This window comes from Accipiter gentilis, chromosome 5 (assembly GCF_929443795.1).
Source record: "Accipiter gentilis chromosome 5, bAccGen1.1, whole genome shotgun sequence".
Classification (NCBI taxonomy): Eukaryota; Metazoa; Chordata; class Aves; order Accipitriformes; family Accipitridae; genus Astur; species Astur gentilis.
The window spans coordinates 24,076,944-24,099,993 of record NC_064884.1 but is presented as its reverse complement, the minus strand read 5'-3'; the positions used below and the strand labels follow the sequence as shown (position 1 = coordinate 24,099,993).

Sequence of the window (23,050 nt, the reverse complement as noted above, 5' to 3'; positions counted from 1 at the left end):
AGGATTTTACTGAAGGGTTTGGATGGTTTTTTCACCTTTTATTCTGCAACAATACTGTGGTGTTACAGCCTGTACAGTGATTACTAATTCTCAGTTGGGGGTAATACTCTTTGCTCCTATGTTCTTAGAGGAAAGAAGTTGTTTACATTTTGGTCTTCATTGTATTGTATAACTTATTTATCTGTATCTTTAAGTTTGAAACTTCCTGTATGATCTTAAACTTTTTCATGTTCAAGGAACAGAAGCAGTAGTTACGTCAACGTGGATTTACTTGTGGTAATGGAACAGCTTTGCAGAGCTGGCTGAAAAACAAGGGAAGATGAGGAGAATGGAGATGAAACTTCTTCTTTCCCAGCCAGCTAAAAGCCAGCTGTTAAGCAAGGATAATGTGTGATCCAATATGTGAAATATATTTTTATCTATGGAAAAAATAGTATGTATTGCAGATCTGGCCAGAACATGTTTCTTAAATAGTCGTACCTGTTAAAAAATGTAAATATTTCCAGTGTAAATCTCACTACTCCTGTAAGTCATGTAGAGAAAATGAGGCCTTTTATACGAGACAGTATTACTGTTTTCTTCTGTGCCCCCTTTTTTTGTTCCCTTTAACTGGAAGGAGAGCTTCCACTGACTAGAAGTGGAACCACTGTTTGGCTTAGTAAAAGTAAACATGTGCTGACTCTCAAATAATTTTCCCTGTAGAAATTCAGGTTAGGCCTTAATTGTTTCTCTGGCTCATCATTAACCATGTCTGACCTGTTCCAGAGCATGTGACCAGTCTGAGAGTAGCCGAGTAGCTTTCATCAGCTAATAGTTATGTATTACGAGATCTAGATTAGGAATGCTGCAAAGACAAGTGAAAAGTCTTCTTACTAATACGGTATTGCTTCTTTCTAATACAAGACTCGTTTTCAGGTGGAAAAAGTGAGATTCTTTTCTTTTGCATGTGAGACAGCAGTTGCTTGGAGAAAATGCATCTTGCTTGCGTGATATTGTACACCTTGCTTCCTGCGCTGCGCTGTTCCCAAGGGGCTTGCCTTCTGCGGTGACTCATTGCCAGCCCACAGCTGGCAAGGTGCTACTCCTGCAGGGTTGTAGTATGAGCCCTGAAAGAGCTGTTGCTCTTCCTTATATGCAGACATCTACCCTGATCTGCAGTGCAGAAGTGGCTGCAGGAGTTCGCGCGCCCCTGACAGAGGCTGTTGCCATATCCTGGTGACTTCGGTGAAGAACGCCTATGTGCACACAGTGTATGCCCTTTGCAGCTCCTGAACAAAGTCTAGCAGCTAGCTGTACATACCCAAGGAACCTGAGTGTCAGACTTTGCACTGAAATGGTTTAAAATCATGCACAAGATCCAGTCAGCCTCTGTTACAGGATTGGTAATGCCCAGAAGGACAGCAGGGACCTCTAGTAGTCGTATTACTTCTGTCTTTCAGAGCTGCTTGGGAAGTTGGAAGAATTATGAAGTGGGGAAGGGAAAAACATAAAGGGTGAGGTAACCTAGGAACCCATCAAAACTGTGCTCTGACCTTTGGTCCCTGACTGTTAACAGTATGTTTGCAGTGCAGAGCTAGGACTTTGTGAGTTGGGTCTAAGTCTTTGGCTCTCTGGGACAGTTGAACATTACTGATGGACTGAGAAGCACCAAAACAGTTGCCAGGTGCCTTAATGTGCCAGCCTGAACTCCCTGCACAGGGGCAAAAAGCTGGTTAAACAAGGGAGGCAGTACCTTTATAAATACCACCATCAGCAGTGAAGCTGGGAATTTAGGGCGCTCTGTTTTATGAGAAGTAATCCCAGATTTCCCTTAGTTTTGCTCTCCCCCTTCAGTGCCAAGAGCTTCTCCCTGCTTGTTTCCCAGATGGGGCAGTGGAAGGACCCAGCAGAGATGTTTCTACAGTCTAACCTTCAGGAGGAGAGGCTGAGGCTACCCTTCATTTCCCTTGAGGAAAGGAAGGGATATTGACTTTTAACTAAGCAGTTTTGAAGCCAGTTCTTGCTTTCAGATTCTGTAAGATCTCTGTGTGTGCGTGTCGGGAGAAAAGGCACTTTGCCTCTATGGTCCAGGTGGTAATGTCTTAAGGCCTATTTTAAATTTTGTTTTTATCAATAAAGTTGTACGAGTTCATGAGTCTGGACAAATGTCTGTGGTTCAGATGGTTTTGTGATTATATGTATAATATTATGTCAGATGTCTGAATGAGTAATAGCTTCAGTAAGAAATCTGTAAAAAATCAGGCCAAACCAAAAGAATTATGAGACTATAAAAAATAAATTTTTTAGCCTGTATACACTCCAGCATGTTTATGTTAATATGAAGGAGTAAAAAGGATGGATTTCATTAACTCATCAACCTGCAGGTGTGTACTGTAAATCAAGATTTCAGGAAGGTCACCTTCTCTGCTTCCTGTGTTATACTGGTCCTATCAACTTGCTTTTGGGTTTTTTTATGAAGATAACTTAAGGAGTGCTGCTGAAGACTGTTGGCCAAAATTGACTTTTGCTGCTCTTGCCTTTTTTCTGTTTGCTTACTTGAATAAGCAATATTTCACTTTTCAATGCAGTATACTTCATATGAACAAAAAAATTGAACAGAGAAATGCTAATTTTTTTCTGGATAATATCCTTGTTGTAAAAGGTTAAGGTGGAAAATGCTAAATTATAGGGAGCCCAGAAAAAATGATGTCAGTTCAGTCCTTGGGGTTTTTTTCTTTATTTTAGTTTTTCCCCTTGAGATTTGAAAGCCTGTTAGAATTTTGCTGTTTTGATGCATACGTGCAGACTTCTTGGTAAAAGGTGTTTTAATTTTGTGCTGAATTCTTGAATCACGAGATCTGAAGTGGGATGAACTTCTCCTTGCCTGGAATTGTATAGCTGACTAGCTACGCGGTGCTGGCTTTTAATTTCCCCCCAATTATCTAGTTGTGTTCAGTTTTAGAAGTAGGATAAGTATCTAACTAAGTTAGAATGCAAATTTTTTCACTATAGGCTTTGTTTCAGAGAATTTTTCGAGTGAGGGCCTTCATTTAAAACACGAACCTGTATTTGCAGTTAAATAATGCACCTCTAGGTGGCGGTAGGACACACCGGTACTTTTTCTGTCTGCAATGCAAACAGCTGTTAGCAGAGTGCTTGCAGTTTGTTTGGGTTTTTTTTGTTTTTTAATTCTCCCTGTAAAAGTACATACAGAATCACTGAGCTCCTTAGCCCTTGAATCAGAAGGGAGAATGCCTTGGAACAAATAAAGGATAATTTGCGTTCAGTTTTGTAGATATTAAAACGTCACACTGTTGAAGATAAGAGCCAGTTACCTTTTTGTTTGTTTTAAACCAATACATTATACTGAACATAAGAAGAAGGCTTAATTATCCCAACTTGGTATTTATCAGTTCGCGTGACCACCCCAGCTGCCCAGGAGAAGCACAGTGGGCTGGCCGGTTCCCCAGCCCTGGCATGTTGGAGGCCTCCACTGGGCAGGGAAGGGCTGGTTGGTGCTTGGTGGAAGGTGGTGACTGTAGGCAAAATTCAAAAATTGTCACTTATGTTTTGCTGCTTTCCAGCTCAATTAAAATACAAGCTGCGTGAAACCCATCTTACAGTGCTATTCCCCTCAATAATTCTTTTAGCAGTTTATGTCCACTCAATTCCCCCAAAGACTTCTGCCTTGAAGTATTTGATTTTTACCTCATGCAAAACTTAGGTACTAACTTTCCCCTTTTTTCATATCTTTTTTACCTGGGTATGCACAGCAGGAATTGGCTATAGCAGTTGTCAACATCGGGACGTTATGTAAAGCAGTGTAGAAAAACCAATATAATCTAATTCACTGGAGACTTGTTATGAAACAAAGATTAGACTTAATATTATTACTTAAAATGTTCTAAGATATTCCAGTTTTATCAAACTGCTTAACATAAGTCATAGGTAACTTTTGTCTTGCAACTGAAGTTCTGTCTGTTACAGATCTCTTCCACGGTATATGGAAAATACTCTTCTTTTTTTTTTTAATGTTTTTCTTCATTACTTACAGATGCTTTTTACAGCAATTTAAACTGTATTCAAGGAAAAAAGATAGTGTGCTAGTGAAGTGAGGATCCCAAGTACTATACTGTCATATTTTCTATTGACTGTGGTACACCAGTTTGCCTGGGGAGGGCCACAAAAATACAGGGAAGAGAAGTCTACTCCTAGCTGAGGTCAAACAAAAATAAGTTATTTTGCATATGTATTCTTTCATTTTAGAAGATGCGAGGGTTTTAAGCTGAGATAAAGTATGTCAAGGATATTAGTTTTGCAGTGTGATAAACTGCATATCCTTGAAGTGTCTGTCCATTTTTCTCCTTGCTTTCTCATGTGACAGTAAAATACATTAAGCTGAAAATAAGGCTCAGATGATGTGTCACTTCTTGCAGTTCAAAACTAATATATGAAATACAAACCACCAATGATTTTTAAGTGTATCCCACATTTAAAAACGTAAGGATCTCAAAATTACAATTTAAACCTGGACACCTTTTTTTTTTTTTTTTTTGTTAATGTACCTTAAGCCCATGAATGCTTTGTTGCTGTCTCTTCATTAATGCACTGGTTCTGAGATATTTGTGTATGATAATGTCATGGCAGTCTTTCATACGGCTTTCCAAAATGGCATGCCTAAAATATGATTAAATCAGAATAAGAATTGTACTGCTTATTTTAAAAATTAATATTTAAAGGCTTGATTTATATTTATTATAGTGAAACTATTAACTGATCTTTAAATGGCATGTTTCTACCTAGGCACTTGAATACATTCCCATCCTTTATAAGAAACCCCGGGCTTTGTCTTTGACTTGGCAAAAACCGTTCACTGGTTGTTCTGGCACTTCTTAAGTGTAGTCTTTGTAGTAGGTTGAAAAAGTCTTGAGTATCAGTTTCTGTCAACTTCTATGGCTTTAGAATTGTCAAGCAAAAATGCATAAAATTAAGCAGGGAATTGTCTATGCCCCATTAAAATTTCTCTTCCTCTTCACAAACAGCTGCTGAAATACAAAGAATACTACATCAGCTTGGAACACCACAAGACACGCCTGAGTTGAGGCAACAGCTGTGAGTACTTCACATGAAAATGTTTAATTTCATTGCATTGTAAACAGTCTCCTGTTAGGTGATGAGGTGGGTTTTTGTTAGGCAGAGTACTTGATCTCACCAAGAAAGGCAAGTATAGAGAAATACTTGAAACTTAAATATTGAGATGTGCTTTTTAAAATTAATCTTGGATAGTCTGTAAACTAAAGTCAGCTGGTTTGCCCATGTATGTTGCCTGCAGTATCAATACATCTATAAATCCTATCCTGTATGTCAGCAAAGGGCAAGTGGCAGGACCAGAAGCACTATCACTGTTTAAAAAACAAACACCCACCCCCCCTCCACTCCAGTCAACTTTTCAAATCTGTATGTATCATTTTCACAAGGTAATGAATATATTGGGGGAGGTTTGTGAGATATGATACTGGGGGAGAGAGGGGAATGTCTTTTTAGTGATGAAAGCTACAATAAGGGATGACATTATAGAATAAACATGTACCAGAAATACTAAAATAGCAGAAATGAAATAAGGCTCCAAGGCAGATGCTGTGCTGTACTTGTCACCTGAAGGTGCACTTTCATTAATATGCCACTAGCAGAGACATTTGGCTCTCCTCTGCTTCTCTGCGTGGTCTAATGAACGGGTATGATTTTTTTCCATTAAACTGCTTTACCACATTAATCTCAGCATCATAAATGCACATAAGCAATGTGTTGTGCTAACTCTGAGAAAGTTGGCAGTCTTCAGTGTGGTTAATGCCCCACTGTGGCCATTGAATAGTAGGAGGAGGTGCGTGTTGGACCAAAGGTATCATTCATCTCGTGCGAACAGCCAAATTGCTTTATAATAGCCTGAGTTCAGGGCCCGTAACATTAGCCAGGTACAATCCACACGTGGATATGCTACTGGAGTCTGTGAATAGGTGAAGATCAACATACAGAGTTTCTGCAATAACCAGACAGGATCTAGGCATAAATTCACAATTAAACAGGATAGCAACTGTTGTGAAGGTCATGTTCCAGTCGCTTTATGGAGGTAATATATATGGTAAGTTTCCCTGAGTTTTCATCTGTCCCTTTTTCACTTGTCTGAACACTTGGCCTTTCCTTTCATGTTGGTATGTATCTGAAGAATTATTTTATTATTTTAAATATTGATGTTGATTGTTTGCTAATAGCTTTCCAGAGAAAACCTTTTTATATACACTGGGGAGGAGGATGCAACAGCAGGTAAAGCATTTGAGTTGCTCCAGGAAAAAAATATGAAGATTGGTAAAGGAGTGTGTGATAATATCAGAAGCAAAGAGATAAAAAAAAAACCCAAAATAGCAATGCTGTTGAAGACAAGGCTTTTGATTTTAAGCACTGTTAAAGCTATTAGTAAATCATGAAGTTTTCAGTTAAGTTTGCAGCTATTGTATCATGGGAGCATATAGATCTCTTTGGTGAAGCTTTCCAGTAACTATCAGGAATTGACGTTTCATGGGCTGTGGTATTGGAATTATATTCAAGCCACAGTATGTTCTTCCACACAGAAAAAACTTGGTCTTTTCTACAGTTATTCTGAAATCAGAAAGGACCAGGTGTGCCCAACTATTTATAGACTCAAAAGGACTATGAAAAGCATGTTTGGATATTCATAATAACTAGAAACCTATTGCTGGACATTAGGAAAATAGGAGAAACCTCAAAAAAATAAAGGTGAGTAACGATGCTGTTACGCTAAGGAACAAACCTTCTTCAGCATCTGTCCCGCCTGGAATCCATGATGTCACACCTTTACAGTGAAGAACAGAATAAAGATGGCTTCGTGCACTTGAGGAGCATTTAGTACTGCTGCTTTTCTGAGAATCAGTGAAATTCAAAGGAACCCACTGGTCTCTAATGAAACTCTGCATTTGGTTTTAGGCAACAGAAGCAGCAATACACCAACCAGCTTGCCAAAGAAACTGACAAATACATTAAAGAGTTTGGATCTTTGCCTGCAACAAGCGAACAGGTATAAAACCAAAGAGCATGGCTTGTTTTTGACTATCATGTTGGCTCATGTAGAGTATTTGAGTGACTTCAGTTCTGCATGCTTATATTTGTGCTCCTCACCAGGCTTTCAAAGCGCTGTTTAGTTAGTCAACACATTTGCACAACAGGGACACTTAGAACATAAGACTATTTTGTTGCAGTCCAGACTTGTTCCAAAGTTGGTGTTATGTATTAGGAATGAGGTAGCTTGACTGAAAGGGTAGGAATCAAGGCAGCGCGCTGTGCCCGTGATTTCAGGTAGCTGGGCATTTTGTAATGGGTTGCAGTGATGCTAAGTCTGACTCCGCAGGTACTCTGACTGCTTCCAGGGTCAAGGTATTGTGTGCCAAAACCACTTGCAGGGCAGGTGGCCCAATAATTTGATTATGCATAGTAGGTCTGTTCTACATCACTCAGATCGGCATATGTGCTATGTCTTGTCCACAGGCTTTTTCCTTTCTTAAGAGGAGCGGACAGGATCTGTACAAGTTGGTTTAGTAACAGTCTTTAAACTGCTTCATTCCCAGGTTGGTGTAAAATCTCGTCAGGAGGTAACATGTGAAGTGGCTTTTGTCGTTAACACACTCCTGTCTGCCACCCTATAGTTTCCTATCCTAGTGAAATCCATTGCTTAAATAAGGGAAGAGCAACTGGATCCCAGAAAACATGGATTCAGGTTATTGTCACTCAAACAACTTGCCTGGTCTGTGGCTGGTTACCAAGGAGCGTTTAGGAAAATGAATTGTCTTGAAACACTGAATTCAAATGGCAGGCCATGATCTGTGTGTGCTCATCCTGTCAAGTTGTAAACTTCTAATGGAAGTGTTAAAACTTGGTCTTGGTATATAACCTCTAGCTCAGGCAAAGTATGTTTGGGTGGGGTTTTTTATGGTTTTTCTGTTTCTTTACCTTGGAGCTGAAAAGTTGGCGGTGAGATGTTTTACTGTTTAATTTTACTCCTTTTATCATGAGCATCTTCATCAAAGCTACCTCTCAATTAAATGCATAAATAACAGATTGATAAATGGCAAATTATAACCTCTCAGAAATTTGGAAGGAAGGGTTGATGTAATGTATACATTTAGGAAATATGGTGGAGGCTTTCCCGAGTGCTCAGTAAAAAGCACTTAAGAGGGGACATGAACCCACTTCTGGATGCAGCTCAATATGTATTTCCAACATTTATGTAAAATACATGTGAAGTGCCCTGTTCTTTCTTTTCTGCACCCCTCCCCACCATTCGGTCACCTTTGCATATTTTAGCATTCACAGTATCAAAATATTTCATAATTAAACAGTATGTTTTATAATCAAAAGATAATAAGGAAGGTAGAAGCTTTCTTGTCCCTGCCCATTTCTCATTTCCAGCTGTTGAATGAAAATAAATACGTTGGTTTCCTCTTTCAATACCATAAATTGTGCAGAGTTACATGATCCCAGAGGGGAGGAAGGTTTGTTCATGCAGTTGCAAATGGTTTTGTAGACAGCCTTCCTGTACACCTATTTAGAAAAAAAAGAGTATATGCCTTAGCATTGAGCAGCCTGGAAATGGCAAAGCCTTGAAAAGCCTGAGCTCATTTGACTTGGTAAAACTTTTTTTCCTGTAGCGGCAAAGAAAAATACAGAAAGACCGTCTTGTGGGGGAGTTCACCACAGCACTAACAAATTTCCAAAGACTCCAAAGGCAAGCTGCTGAGAAAGAAAAAGACTTTGTAGCCAGAGTAAGAGCCAGCTCAAGGGTATCTGTAAGTATCAGAAAATGTGCCATTATACTCTGTTTACAATGGTGGTGGTGGTGGTTGGTGTCAAACTTGCCTCCACAATGCTACTTTCAAAAGCTCAAGTCTGACTTCAAATACTGCAGAATGTGTGCTATATGATTTTATAGTAAAGGCTGAATTAAGTTTTGGTAACTCCCCCCCTGAGAACTGTTACTTTTTCCTTGCCTTTGTCACACAGAGACATGAACTGCCCCTGGATTCATGCCATAATCTTGCAAAAGCTATTCTTGGTAGATTTTTAAATGCTTTTGCTGGACCTTTAGATATCAACAGATTTTTCCTACAGGGAAGAATCACTTGCCAGATTTCTATGCAATATTAAAATGGAGAATTTGAGATTGCTGAGGAGCTTGAGATATTGAGCTTTTCCTTGTTAGCATATCAATTTTGCCCTTTCACTCTGTGCCAAATACACATTGCTGTACTTGTAAATTTTAGCAGGCAGTTACTGAGCTGAATGTTTTTGCTTGTATTTCTGCTTTATGCATACATAAAGCAAAATGAGGATGAGAACATGTTAAATCACGTTTCAGTTTGAAGTTGACTTACTATAAACCCTGTAATATTGACTCATTATAGAAGTGCTGACGGTGCTCCTTTCAGGGCCATAATGTTTTATTTCTATTTTTAAACACTGATCATGTAGGGTGGTGCTCCTGAAGATAGCTACAAAGAAGGAACACTTGTCTCTTGGGACAGGTAGGCTGAATTTATTACAAAGTCTTAACCTAGCTCAGAATAATAAATGGCCTGCAGGGAAGCCAGCTGCCAATTCTTTTTGTTCGTTTTTTAAATTTTATTTTCTGATCAGTTGCCTTTTTCTGGAGAGAGTTGGGATAGGTTGTTCAGTTAGGCTTTCTTCCATAGGACAAGTATAGAGAAGAGGCTTTGATGGAATACATGGGAAGGAAAAGGAGCAGTTCACATCATCTCCCCCTTTTCTTCCCATGCTTCAGCATTAGTCATCTCCTTAAGCTGCCCTAAGTCTGTATGTGGGCTTTTTAAGACCCAAACTTAGGTAAGCAGAGTCCAACCTGTGAACAGAGTAAAACTGCTAAGTTGTGGTAAGGGTCCAATGTTTACTGGGATCTCCCATTTCTTTCTTACTCTCCAAGAACTGCTTCTCAGTTTCAGATTCTGTTTTGTTGGCTAGCTTGCTTTTGCCTCAGATGGATATAAACTCTGCAGTTTATAATTCAGAAGAAACTTTGCCCTTGTGTTCATACTTGGAATTTCCAGTCAGCTAGTTCAATGCTATGTGCAACGTTGCTACAGCAGCAACTTCCTATACCAAAGGTGTGACTGTTAGACTTTCCCTGTTAGCTAGACAGGCAAGGGTAAAAATGTGCATTTTTGTTAACTGATAATGTAAAGTATGTGTTATGTATTAACTGTTGTTTTATTCTTCTGAGTTATTTCTCATCATGCCTGTTCCATTCTGGGTGGGGTTTTTTTTGTTTGATAGTCAACCGCAAGCACAAGTGCAAGATGAAGAAATTACAGAAGATGACCTCCGTCTTATTGAGGAGAGGGAATCTTCCATTAGGCAGCTTGAGGTAAATACAAGTGGTTTTACAACAAAAAATGCTTTTAATGCTTCCAAACAAAAAACATTTAGTGGCATGATCATTAATTGCAGACATTAATCTTGAGGAGTCAGGGTTTGTTTGTGGGTGTGGTTTTTTTCCTTCAAATAATTGCCTTTAGATGTGAAATGTGCATTAGAAATCTACTGTATGAAAGCCATGTTTTGATACTGTATTTAACTTCAGTGTTTCAGTTATGGAATAAGAGAGTGCTCATGTGATTGCAAGAAAAAATACATACAATTTTTTTCCAACATAGTGGTCATATTATATAACCTTTTTTTACCAGTGACTATAAATGAAGCAAAATTATACCTTTCCTCCCAGGTGTTCCCAATGTATTGTTCAACATCTTCATTTCTTAAGCAGCTTTTTTGAACACTTCTGGAAATACAGTGATACTCTGTTTCATTCAAACTTTTGCAATTAAGGGCTTGTCAGAAGTTAAAAAAATTTAAAAACAAGATGTAAACTACACAAAAAATTGTCACGTGTGATGAAATGCTGAAATCAAGAGACTTCTGTGAAGACAAAATGAATTTTTGCAGCCAGTCTGGAATCCACATCTCTATGATCAACAAGAAAGATGCTGGAACTGGAGTTTGTCAGGGAGTCTTGTTGATGCATGTGGCAAAGTCCATTCTATGTGTACATTTTTCAGTAATCTCTCCCTTGCCACCCATAACTTACAGTGAATTGAACTAAACATGAATCAGTCATCAGTTAAGAAGAGATCACGTGCACAGTGGTAACATGGCATCTATCACTTCATCATAGCCATATGGTAATAGGATAATGTAATATAGGTGCAATAGCCTGGCCATATTATAGAGGTAATTTCTGTAAACTGTGGTGCTTATGAAATTAATGTGTGTTTAATTTAGGTGCACTAAAACTAGTGCAAAATACTTTCTGCACATGCTTTTACTAATTTGGCTTAACCAGAGAGCTTTTAAGCAAAGTTGGCATGAGCTTTTCCCTTCAGTTAAACTAATACAAGGATGTATGTAGACAAGCCCTCAGTAACGAGAGGTCCTGTTTGTGATGTGATGTGAAGTGTACTTTGCACACATACTCATCTTCAGTTAGTTTGATTATGATAAACTTGGTCTCGTAGTACCAAAAAAGCCTTCCAAATAAACATATTAAGGTTTTTTTATCCTGTAAAGAGTCACGGATGTGTACTCGGGAGGAGAAGGAGCAGTACTTGTATCTAAATGTACAGAAATGCTAGAATACGTTATGTCAATTAATGCAATGTTATTTCCTTGCAGGCAGATATTATGGACATCAATGAAATTTTTAAAGATCTAGGAATGATGATTCATGAACAAGGTGATGTGATAGGTGAGTCCAATTCAAATATTATTTGAAAATCTTTTATACTGTTTCTCTGGAGAGCAGCGATGTAGAACTTCCTTTTGCTGGAAGAATTCCGCTAAAGAGAATATCCATGCTAAAGCAAATCAGATGTAACCTAATAATAGGTACACTGGCTGAGGTGACTGGGAAGTCATTAAGAAAGTGTGTTTAAAATGTAGTTTAAAACATTATGTAGTTTTCATGTGTACAAAATGTCTTTAAAAGTATGTTTTTGAACTGTTTGAACATAAAATTGGAGTTCATGTGGGGAGTTTCACTGTAGTGACTAATGATAGATTCAGCAAAGGTTCCTGCTTTGCCCTCCATGCAGACAGGTTTATTCTTTTAACTAAATGTGATTGGAAAATACATTTTCTGAGTCTGCTGCTAAGCCATGCTGTTGTCTGTGTCCAGCATACTTTTTCAGGGCTTGTTCTATAACCTTGGCCCATAATCTGTTCATAGTTTTCCAGGAAAAAAAATAAAAAATCTGTGTCACTATGGTAGAATACCAAACTAGTGTTGTGCCTCTTGGGATGTTTTGTGTGCCTGTTTCCTCCGCTTTCATAGGCATTGAGACTTTTTTAATCTGAGCAGAGGGTAGCCAGTAGCAAGTTGGAGGACAAGTAAAAGTTAAGAGAAAAAGAAAAAAAAAAAGAAGTAGAAGTACTGAAAGTTTCATCTAGAACAGGGGAGCTGTTACTGACTTGAATTCAGCCTCTCGTTGCCTGGGTGGTTCTGAAATGAACTCGGGCATAAGTATAGGATGGGTCAAACTTCCATAATGCAAGGTATAAAACTTTGGGTATTGATGAAGACACCAGCAGTTGAGGGGGCAGCTATTACATATGGTCTCAAGTGTATTTCAGCATCCCAAACCATTGGCTGGGTTATGACTAACAACAATTTGATATCTTTCCTTTTAAAATAAAGACAGCATAGAAGCCAATGTCGAAAATGCAGACGTACACGTGCAGCAAGCAAACCAGCAGCTGTCAAGAGCAGCAAACTATCAGGTAACGTCAATGCTGACTCCCAGTTGCGTGTAACTGTCCTTTCTCAGTAGTCCCGACTTCCACTTTCTTAGGCAGTTCAGATTTTTCTTATCAATTTCCTCAAGGCTTGGAGACTTACTTCTTTTAGGTTTCTGTTAGACTATGTTGGTATTTCTAGGTCACTATAAAACAAAAGTCAGTGACCTCTGAAAGCTTTGGGTTTCCTATAAAATTAGTCAGGCTGTTTCAGAGCACCTGGAGTTATGCTTTTATTGGAAAAAAACCCCAACCAAACAAAAAACCCAAACAAACCAACCACTCCTTTTACAGCTCAAGAAGTAAAAAGTTCCTGTATATGGAGAGCAAGCCTCTAAAGATCACTGGAGGAGCAGGAAAGATAGGCAGGGAAGTCTTCTGAAGATGCTGCCAGTTAGTACCAATTTTTGCTGTCTAAAATATTCTCAAACCTGTATATATCCAGCTTCCGTTAATTGCTACCCTGATGCTAAAAACATATTTCAAACTCAAAAATTTTTGAAAAGCTTTTTAAATACCTTGAAATGCCACTTCTGTGTAACATTTTGGGAACGTATTAGAAATAATCTTATTAGTAATAAAATTTCCCTCTTAAGTCAGAGTTAGTCTGTGGATTTATTTTTTTTTTAAAATCCTCTTGTGTGTGTTACTAGTAGCCAGGGCACTAAATCAGTGACAAAATGTCTGAAGGATTGCCTGCTAATTTCAGAAGTGGGAGAGGGAAAGGAAAGGGGTGGATGCATCCTTGAACTATAATTGATGGCACTAATTGGCACATTAAAAATGGTTGATGGCTCCTATTTTGATACTGACAGAGTTCAGGAAAAAAAAATAGTAGCAGCCAAAATTTTCTGTCGAAGGTGTTAATTTTCTGGTTGAAATTTAAAATGAAAGACAGTGATTTATCTTGAGGAGGAAAGGATGAATATCTTCTGATCTCAAAGGAAGGTCATCGAGACTTTTGACAAGCTTCTGTTCAGTTGGGTCTTGCAGCAGACACCAAACACTCTGCAGAGTTAGCCCGTGTTTGAAAGGATTGTGTAGTTTGCTTCAGATTTGAACTTTTCTTTGCTTGAAAACTCATCCTTATTCCAAGACACTGAAAAATCATTTCCACTTTCAGCAGACTTATCTTAATTTAAGCAAATATCATATCTGTATGGTCTGACCCCCTCAAGAAAGTGTTAGAGGCCCAGGCATGCTGGTGGGGATGAGGCTGCGCATGGTTGGTACCCTTACAACCCCTGTTTGTGGTTGGATAAGGTATGCACCACTCATCTGCCGTGTGGGGTGCATTCACACAGCAGACCTGTTTGCACAAAGCCAGGCTCCTCTCCTTTCTTTCCCCCTTTACCACTGTTGCTTCAGCACTTGTAGAAATGACGATCAAGTGTATGAGGGAATAAGATTGCCATGATTTGCTTAAGTAGTGTTACAGGGGAAATGTTTGACTTCAATGCAGTGTTGGCAAGAGGTGGTCTCCAGGATGAGAAAGGAAGAGACTGGGAGTGTAAGGAGAGAACTGACCACAGATTTAAAAACAGGAAGGTACTCTAGCAAACATATTGAGTTCTAGCAAGTGAAACAATGAAGTGAAGAAATCTTAGCCTGATGATGGGAGAAGTGGCAGCGAGATAGTAGAACTTGAAGAAGAGAATAGTTAAGAAACTTGGTAGTTTGCATGGTAGTGGGCAGAGAACTGGCAGCTCCAATGAAGACCTGACACAGATGTAGTTCTTTAAAGGGAAAAAAAATCCGAAACCACCCAGGCAGAACAACCTCTGCAAAACAGAGCAAAGCCTGGCTTTGCTTCTGGAGCTGTGGCCTAGAATCCCAAGATTTGAATGTTATTATCCCTTGGCAATCAGCAAAAGCCTGTGAAACCCACTGGTAATTTCCTTTCCTGCTGTGAAGGAAACCTTCAGGTTCCATATCCTTCAGATAAAGGATGACGGACTGCTGCTAGTCTTGGGTGCTCTGATATATCAAGTCCAGACCTGTATGGGAGACGTGAAAGTTCTGGACAAGTTCATAACTTTATTGTAGTGATATCTATATAACTGGGTCTCTAGTCAGGTGTCTCTTTTTTTTTTCCTTTCTCTTTTTTCTATTAAGAGCAACTTGTACATAAGAAACTTGACAAAAACAACTTTAAAATAACTCTCTGAATAGATGCAAAGTCAATCTTCCAGGAGTTTAAAATTGCAGTCCGTTGTCCTTTTCTGTATATACATTAATAGTAGTTAAATATTTTTTTTCTAGCAGACCATTTCTACCTCATTTACTGTGCAGATTGATTGCTCATTTTCCTCTATATGTGGTCACCTGCTCTCTCATGTTTTCTTCCCCCCTGTGTTCTAATTACATCCATTCATTACATTACTGCATTCTCTTTCATTAGTTTATTATGTATGCCAGCAAATACCACTGAAATCATTCTGTTGAATAATATAGCCATAAAAGTAAGTTGTGGATAACTTAGCTCTTTTCTTTTTTTTCTTTAACAACTTTATATGACTTGTTGTTAGTAAGGACACAATTTAGATTGCACAAGCTGTAGGACCATAAAAGCATTTGAGTAGTCTTCTTATGTGGTGGTGCAGTTTTCAATCAACTTGTTTTTTTCTCTGTTGGCAGCAAAGGTCCCGAAAGAAGATATGCATCCTCATTATTATACTTGCTGTTGGAGTATTGCTTCTTGGAATCATCATATGGTTATCTACTTAATAAGTCTCTGGAGAAAGCACTGTAATTGGTATTTAAATTATGAAAGGAAATTCCTAGTCATGGTTTGCTCATTGTGAAGCTGAGTAAAATAATGGTTCTGTACTTCATCACACTTACTTTTTTTATAAGACTTCTTGTTTTAACCTGAGAAGTAACATTCTCAGTACTACTGTCAATATAACTGCCTGCCCTCTTGGATGTGGGTGCTGTCTTACCAGAAAAAAAAGCCAGTCAATGTCATAAACTGTTCCATTAACTTAAACATAAAAACCTCTTAAAGTTTAGGGGTTAACCAAAATCCTGAAAATTTTTTTGATGGGGTGAGTAATTATTTTTTGGGATATTGCTAAATGTTGCTGCCAAAACAAACTCCTGAATTGTTGCTTGAGGCAATGAATTCACATCTCAGAATTTATTTTTAAGTTAGAAATGTCCTTCTGTCTCTTTCCCTTCCATCCCACTCACCTGCCCATTTGATATGGGTGGTTCAAAAATAAAATGTAGGTTGCTGAAGTTGGTGTGATCTCTCTTTTGTAACTGAAGCCTTTGAATTAAGCTTTCAGTTCGCCTGAAATCTTTCAGATGCTTTATATATCTCTGTATCTGGCATTGAGTATGGTTATGCCTGGAAGTCTCCTGCAAAGGCAGGTAGGGTGGATGATGTAATTATGTGGATTTTTTGTTTCAGTTCTTGCATTAAGAAATACCGTGGTTTATGTGCACGTCTAGTATCTTTGCATCTGAAGTGTGCATCAATGAGCTTGGCTGGATGACAATAAGCTCTAGTCTGTGAATTCTTAGATTTACTGGGAAGAACAGAAATTCCCGACTTCCTAACTGCACTTGAATGTCACTGTTATGAAACTGCTGTGATTTGGTTTCCATGAAGAGATCCGAAGTTGTATTTGAGGTCTTTCATACAGCTGAAGAAAAGAAGATTACAAGTTCAATTCCAAGTTCAACAGTGATATATGAAATTAAGTTGAAATCAGTTGAACTGATTCAAACTGTTTAAGACGTTTGATGCTTATAGCCTTTAAAATGACCTTTTTCCTTTTGTGCCATTTTGTACTAATATATTAAAAATGCAACAATACTTTTTTTGCCAATTAATCTATTTGCCTTTTTAATTGATCTTGGTGAACTAATCTGAAAAGTGTACAAATGAAAAAGTCACTTAATCTGTATTTTATAAAGTTCTTGTACACTAGACTGATAGAGAATGCACTGTTTACACGGTGAGCTATGAAATATTATTTGGGAACAATCTAACTGTAAGAATAAATGGACTTCAGAATTGTAACCATGCAACCCAAATAAAGGTCTTTTAAAGAGTACATTTTTCTAGTAGCTCCTTTTTTTCAGAATCCGTCTTTACAAGCACAGCTGTTGTCTTTGCCTTTTTATAAATGATTGAAACTGCTCTGAACAACTCCAGAGAATTTCAGCTCTGCTGGCCAATTAGCCCTGTGCTGCACTTCACATGGTTAATGAAAATGCTCCTGGATGTTTCACTCCCACCTGCGTGAGCCCAGTCTCTGGAGGAAAGGCTGCTTTGCTCTGTGTGGCTGCTGACAGCGGGTGCCAAGGGTAGATTGTCACTAGTTCTCCTTCGGCATAGCATGAAGCATTTTGAGGGATGGTGCGGAAGGAGGCTTGTGCTGCTGTATTTGGATTCCAAAAGCAACGGAGGAAAAAATAAGTCCTGTGAAACTGCATGATTATGTTCTATGTAACATGGAAAACATCTCTGAGATTGAAAGAGGAATTTAAGTTGCAGTATGAACTCTTCTGTGTTGAGATCCCAGCCACTATGTTCCTGTGGCTGCCTTTGTGCTGAGAGTGAGGCTGGGACTCCATTCACCCTTAATTGTTAAATAACCATCAGATATGCTTTGGGCCACTACCAGCCATGGTGAGGCTGTCACTAGAGATGCTAAAGCCTTTTTTTGTTTCCAGACTACACTAGTCTAAACTAAAAGAGCAGTCAGCTTTTTGGCTGAGTAGCTTCCTCACCAGTGAACTGTCTAAAACAGACTTTGGAAGTTTCCTGACCCTGATGTTTAACAAACTCTTTACACTATTGCAAACAGGTGCACAGGAATGGCCTGATCCTACTTGCCCAGGAGATCCTTTTCTCTGTTGCAGTACCTCATACCTGCTTCTGTCAGTGACTGACTGATTCCACTGACATGCCTGGGGAAGGAAAAGCAGCACTTCAGCAGCAGATCTTCAACTCTGGCTCGTAGAAGATCAGAAATTCTGTCTATGCTTGATACTTGTCACATTTTGTCTTCATTGCAATTTGTCCGTTTGGTTTGTTTTCTACTAGGCGAGTTCTCTACTAAAAGGCTTACCAAGCTGAAGAATCTCTCTCATCTTGGGATGAGTGACTGCAAAGCAGAATAGCCAGTATGTAAACCTTCATCCATCAGGAGCTGGTGAGAATCAGGCTGGGGCAACAATTTTGAGTGATTCAGAATTTCCAAGGTGCGCAGCATTGCGTTTCCCAAACTCCTGCTGCAACCTGCTGCAACCTGCTGCCTCTGTTCTTGTTCTTCTGTGTCTGATTTGTCTGCGTGTCTTTACTTCCCAGATGGAGTTGGCTCTTTATTTTCAGGGTCATGCACCCGTACAACTGCTCTCCAGTGGTAGTGGTTCGGGCACTGTCAGGAAGAAGAGCGCTGCTGAGAGCCATGGTGCATGCATCGCTTGCTTCCCTTTATGATCTACTGGTAAATAGTGCTTATGGTGTGGGGGTGGCTCCCCCACATGCTCTCAGATGAAAGATTTCTTCCTTTCTTGAATCCCAGTGGAGGGGGGACACTGGAGCCATTTACCTGTGGAACTGCTGAAGGGCCAGCTGTCAGAAGTCATGGGGATGTCTCTGCCTGGGCAGCCAGCTGGGGGCTGGCTGGTTCCAGCAGGTCAGCACTGCAGTGTTTACACACAGGCTCCTGTGCCTGTTGGAGAGACTAGCCTGCAAGGCCCTGATTGCTCATTAAGAATCTTGGTGCTATTAATTTTCACACTTGATTAGGCAGAAACAAAAGTGTTGGGCTTTTTTGTATTTAGAGTGTCCATGTTGGGGGACATAAATACTCCTTTTTAAGCTGCTCTTAAGGGAGCTCCTCTCCTTCTATCTTTTCCCTCCCTTGCATACACGCATGCTTAACTGTATAAAATGCAATTTCCAAGTATTTAAAGCAAGCTTTGATATCTGTTAAGAACCCAGTAAAACATCTGGATGTAACATGTATGAGTCAATGTTTTTAGAACAAAGATTTTGGCTGTTCCATATTATCCATCAATATCTGTCAGATTAGCAAGGCCAAAAAATGCAATCAAAGCACCCTTCATTTTACTGAAGGAACCTGGTAAGAATAGTTCCTTTGTAGTTATCTTAATCACGCACCAGGGGTGCTTTTCTGTTCTTTCTTGCTTTTTCAAAGAGCTGAAAATCACAGGGGCAGACAGCTTTTTAAAGGCTTTTTCCCTGCCCCTGCCCCTCCCCCCTTGGAAATTGCTCTTGATAATCAGCAGGGTATACAATATTTCCAGACTAACTTAATACCGAAGAGCCGCCTTAAGTCACCCACATGCACACTGTGTGCATATAGTCAGCAAATATGTTCGATGGCAGAGGTATGGGCTAGATGTGGGGCATCAAAAATAGTTTGAAACCATGAAAAGAATTTTCAGCTTGGGAAGTAAGGGGTCAAAAGGTGGAGGGAGGGAGATAATGACATAATCTGTTAGTAGTTTGAAAGATCAAATACCCTTGTAGTTGATCACTGGCTTGGGATGTTTCAAGGACTGTTTGTGTTGCTGGGTATCATACTTGGAAGAGACGACTTGCTTTGCTTTTGTTTAGTTCTGGTTGAACTTATTTGATGCTTTCAGGAGCAGAAAGTTAGTGAGGGAGGAAAGAGCAGAGATCTCCTTGCTGCTGTATATCAACATTTGATGACCTTCTGTTTCTTACGATACCTACAGTGCAAAGTGGTGCTTAAGTACATGGCATGTAGCTTTCCTTTTCAGTTTGCAATTAAGTCCAAATCTTTTGCCCAAAGCTGTTGAGGAGTGAGAAGTAATTATTCTCTGATGAGGTGCCCACCTGCAGATCCATTCTAGATGCTACTGCAACATAGAGTTGCAGGAATAAATATCTGAAAGCAATCAGCTTTCAGACATCTTTGTCCTTGTACGCGCCTCCGATGGTGCCCCTTAAGCTGCAGAAGTTTCTGTAGCTTAAGAATGCAGATAACAAGGCATTTATTTAGTTCTTTGTGTGTTTGAACATATTCAGTGATACAGGAGGCCAAGTGTTTGCTTGCACAACAGTAAGGAACTTTACAAACCCAGAAATAACCAGAAAAAGTAATAAAATGTTCATTTTCGAAAGGCAGGCTGTATTCCCTCAAGCAGAACATCATGAGAGCACCAAACGATGTCGTAATTTACTATTTATACAACTGATTCTCTGCTTTTCCCGTTGGCTATTTTGAATGTCTGGGCTTGAACACAGCTGTAATGATTCCTTTTGCTCCTATTCCAAATATCAGAAAGGTACTTGGGGTGAGGGAATGCATCACACTTGTTGATATTTGCAAGAATATTCTGAAGAAGAAATACTCTAAGTATCTGCTTGCTAATAGTCATGCCTCAGTCCACAGCACAGCACTTTTCTGCTACTGCTGATAAAATAGATCCTTCCGATTTAAGAAAAAAACCCCAAACCCTAGATTACAAGGCTTGTTAGAACAAGAAAAGATTGCAGCTTTGTTTTTATTAATGCCACATACTTTAAAATATGTCTTGCAAAAAGTGTGGGGGGGGGGAAGTAAGAATAAAAAATAAAGAAATTGGAGGTTGCTAGCAGCGTTGTTCACACTGACCCCCTCCAACCAAGTTCTTCAGGATTTATCGTGGACTGAGTTATGATCACGTTTTTCCTTTATTTAATGTTTAAGCAGAAAATGCTTGGTCTTTGGCAGTGCAGATTGAAGTCTGAAGAGGTAATAAGCATAGGTAGGAGCAGGCAAACTGCATAATCCAGGCAGTATAAATGATAATATACCTTCCTGCCTTTACTCAAAGAAGGAAAAGCTGCTGGAGCTATTGCTGTAACTGCCAAGCTTGCAGCTTAGGAGGGAAGACTTGACTACGCTCAAGACCCACAGCGAGTTCCTCAGCGACAGCTTCAGCTGCTCCTGAGCCCTGCCCACTGGATGGACCTTTAATCTAAAGGAGGTAAGCAGGGACAAGGAGAGGATCTTTTCTGCTCTAAAGGAGAGCATCAGCCACCAACTTGGCAGAGACAGTAGATAAATGTATTCCCTACCATCTGCGCAGTGTTTGTTCCCTCCCACTCAACCTCGCCCCATTCACGTACACTCACATGTTCTGTCTGCAGAGAGAACTGAAAACCCAGCGTTGGGTTCCCAGAGCCCAGCAGAGCCCAGCACAAGGGAAGAATTAGACCTTCATATCTTGTGCTCTTCAAGAACTTCTCTGCCACCGAGTGTCACTGAAAGAGCGAGAAGCCCCATTGTCTGATATGCTGTTCCCTGACAGCTGCTCTTCAACCAGATAAAGAATAAATATAATCTTGGAGACGAGCCACTGTGTTGTCAGGGAGAATTAGGCTGAAGAAGCTTGGAGGATTAGAAATGCTTATTAAAAAGGAGACTTAAACTGTCTTTGTAAGATGACAAAAACAAGTTGAGGCTTTCTTATCCTGTGTCAGCCTTGGTTTTGATGTCTTCAGCAAATTATTTAAAATAATAAAAAGAGAACTTTAAAAGGAGAAGGAAACTAGAGTGTTTGTCCCTGATCTGCACTTCTTCTGTTTGTAAGCTTGTTTGTAAACTCCCAAGCAGGCAATTGCAAGCCTTGAAGCTCTAGGGGAAGAGGGGCTGCCTCTGCAGCAATGAGCCACCATCCTTCTTCCACTGCTGACCCACAGTCCCTGGAAAAGGGCAGTCTGGCACCTGAGCGGCCAGACAAAAGCACAGGGCATCATTAATTTTCAAGTCTTAAGGCAAAAGCAGGTTTTTCATTTAAAGGATGAAATACTCTTAAATACCATCTACTGCAAGAGGAATCGCTGTGTGCCTCTCTCTTTGATGCCCGAGTTTTAGAGTCAGGGAAGGGGCTCTTCTGCAGCCTGGTCAGCCATCACGTGCTGGGGCGGGATGTGGTAGTGATTTAAGCTCGTCTGGTTGCAAATAGGAATAGAGTCAGGTGTTTGAACACCTGAAGAATCTGAAATTACAGAGAAAATGCAGCTGCATTATTGGAGAGAGCCACTTGGGTGTATCTTAGTAGTTGCTTTATGGATGAATGTTGGACTGGCTCTTGTTAAAGACTGTGGTGCCTTGAGATGAGTGAAGAATTTCTTTGTTACGCCTTTTGTGGAAGTTTCTTTCACAGTTTCGCTATCTGGATGTTTCAATGAGGGGTGGAAACCACCTGCTCCTAATTTGTTTTAAGGAATACGGATTTTGTTAGAAATATTTGGAATATAAAATATATTTTGAAATATACAGATTTGCTTTCAGTACTGTATAAACCAAGAGTAGTGAATTATATGCTGTTTGGGAAACAGCATATATTCAGGAAAAATATCACTATGATTCTGTGAGATGGATAAGATATTTTCTTGGTTTCTTGTTATGCTAAACTAAACGAGCAGCTACCTGGAAAGATGGGCTGCTTCAATAGGGTTCCATAACTTTTGTTTGGGGCAGATTGTGACTGTCCCTAAGGACTGAGACCTCGTCAACCGCTGCTCGGTCATTCTGCTTAACTATGTAGTGTCCCTGTCCTTTTGAAACTGTGTCTGTGAAGCACCACTTGCAGAAACTTGAGAAGCAAACACTGTTTTTGCAAGAGGAGGTTGTATCTGATTCACAAATGGAGTGTGGGAGGTGCACAAACCAGTACAGAGAAGGCAAACACCGCTACAATCCACCTCTCGAGCTTTGCCACCCTGGGAGTGGTGCCCTCAGAAACCGAGATCCCGCTCCAGGACTTGGGCTCACCTCCTTCAGCATCTTCCCTACGCTCTTCATGCCCACTCACCCAGACAGGAGGCAATTTTTTTTTTAAAAGCAACTGTTTGCACAATTTATCCTGATCTTGCCTTTCCTACTGGCAGCTTTTCCTCTGCTCCAGCCTTTGCCTGGCGGCCCGTACGGGCAGAACCAGCTCTGGTTTAAGGTTCTGCCTACCCCATTGTGCCAATTTTCTTTCTGCAAATAAGGTCATTTAGGTTGGCTACATGATTGCTATGCAAGTCAGTAGTTCTGGGCTGGGAACAAATATTTTATTCACTTGGTGTCAAAGGCATTCAGTGATGGAGCAATTTGACATCATCAATTCAGTGACTTCCATGAACTCAACCAGTTGTAGCCTTGATCTCAGTGTATCTCTTCCCAGTGAAGAGGAAAATTCAGTTTATTTCTTCTGG

General features: G+C 39.7%; 2 protein-coding genes across 4 annotated transcripts in view; one reads left to right on the top strand and one right to left on the bottom strand.

Moving 5' to 3' along the window:
• Positions 1-16,913, top strand: part of STX7 (syntaxin 7) — a 34,151-nt gene extending 17,238 nt beyond the window's left edge. For 2 of the 3 annotated variants that reach the window (XM_049801500.1, XM_049801499.1), the window contains exons 3-10: positions 5,022-5,091; positions 6,979-7,069; positions 8,697-8,834; positions 9,517-9,569; positions 10,336-10,426; positions 11,731-11,803; positions 12,752-12,834; positions 15,487-16,913. In XM_049801500.1, coding sequence (XP_049657457.1) covers positions 5,022-5,091; positions 6,979-7,069; positions 8,697-8,834; positions 9,517-9,569; positions 10,336-10,426; positions 11,731-11,803; positions 12,752-12,834; positions 15,487-15,576 — 689 coding nt within the window. In that variant the 3' untranslated portion in view covers positions 15,577-16,913. The other variant, XM_049801501.1, reaches the window with a different exon arrangement.
• Positions 1-23,050, bottom strand: part of RPS12 (ribosomal protein S12) — a 511,578-nt gene that overhangs the window by 127,140 nt on the left and 361,388 nt on the right. The window lies entirely within an intron of this gene.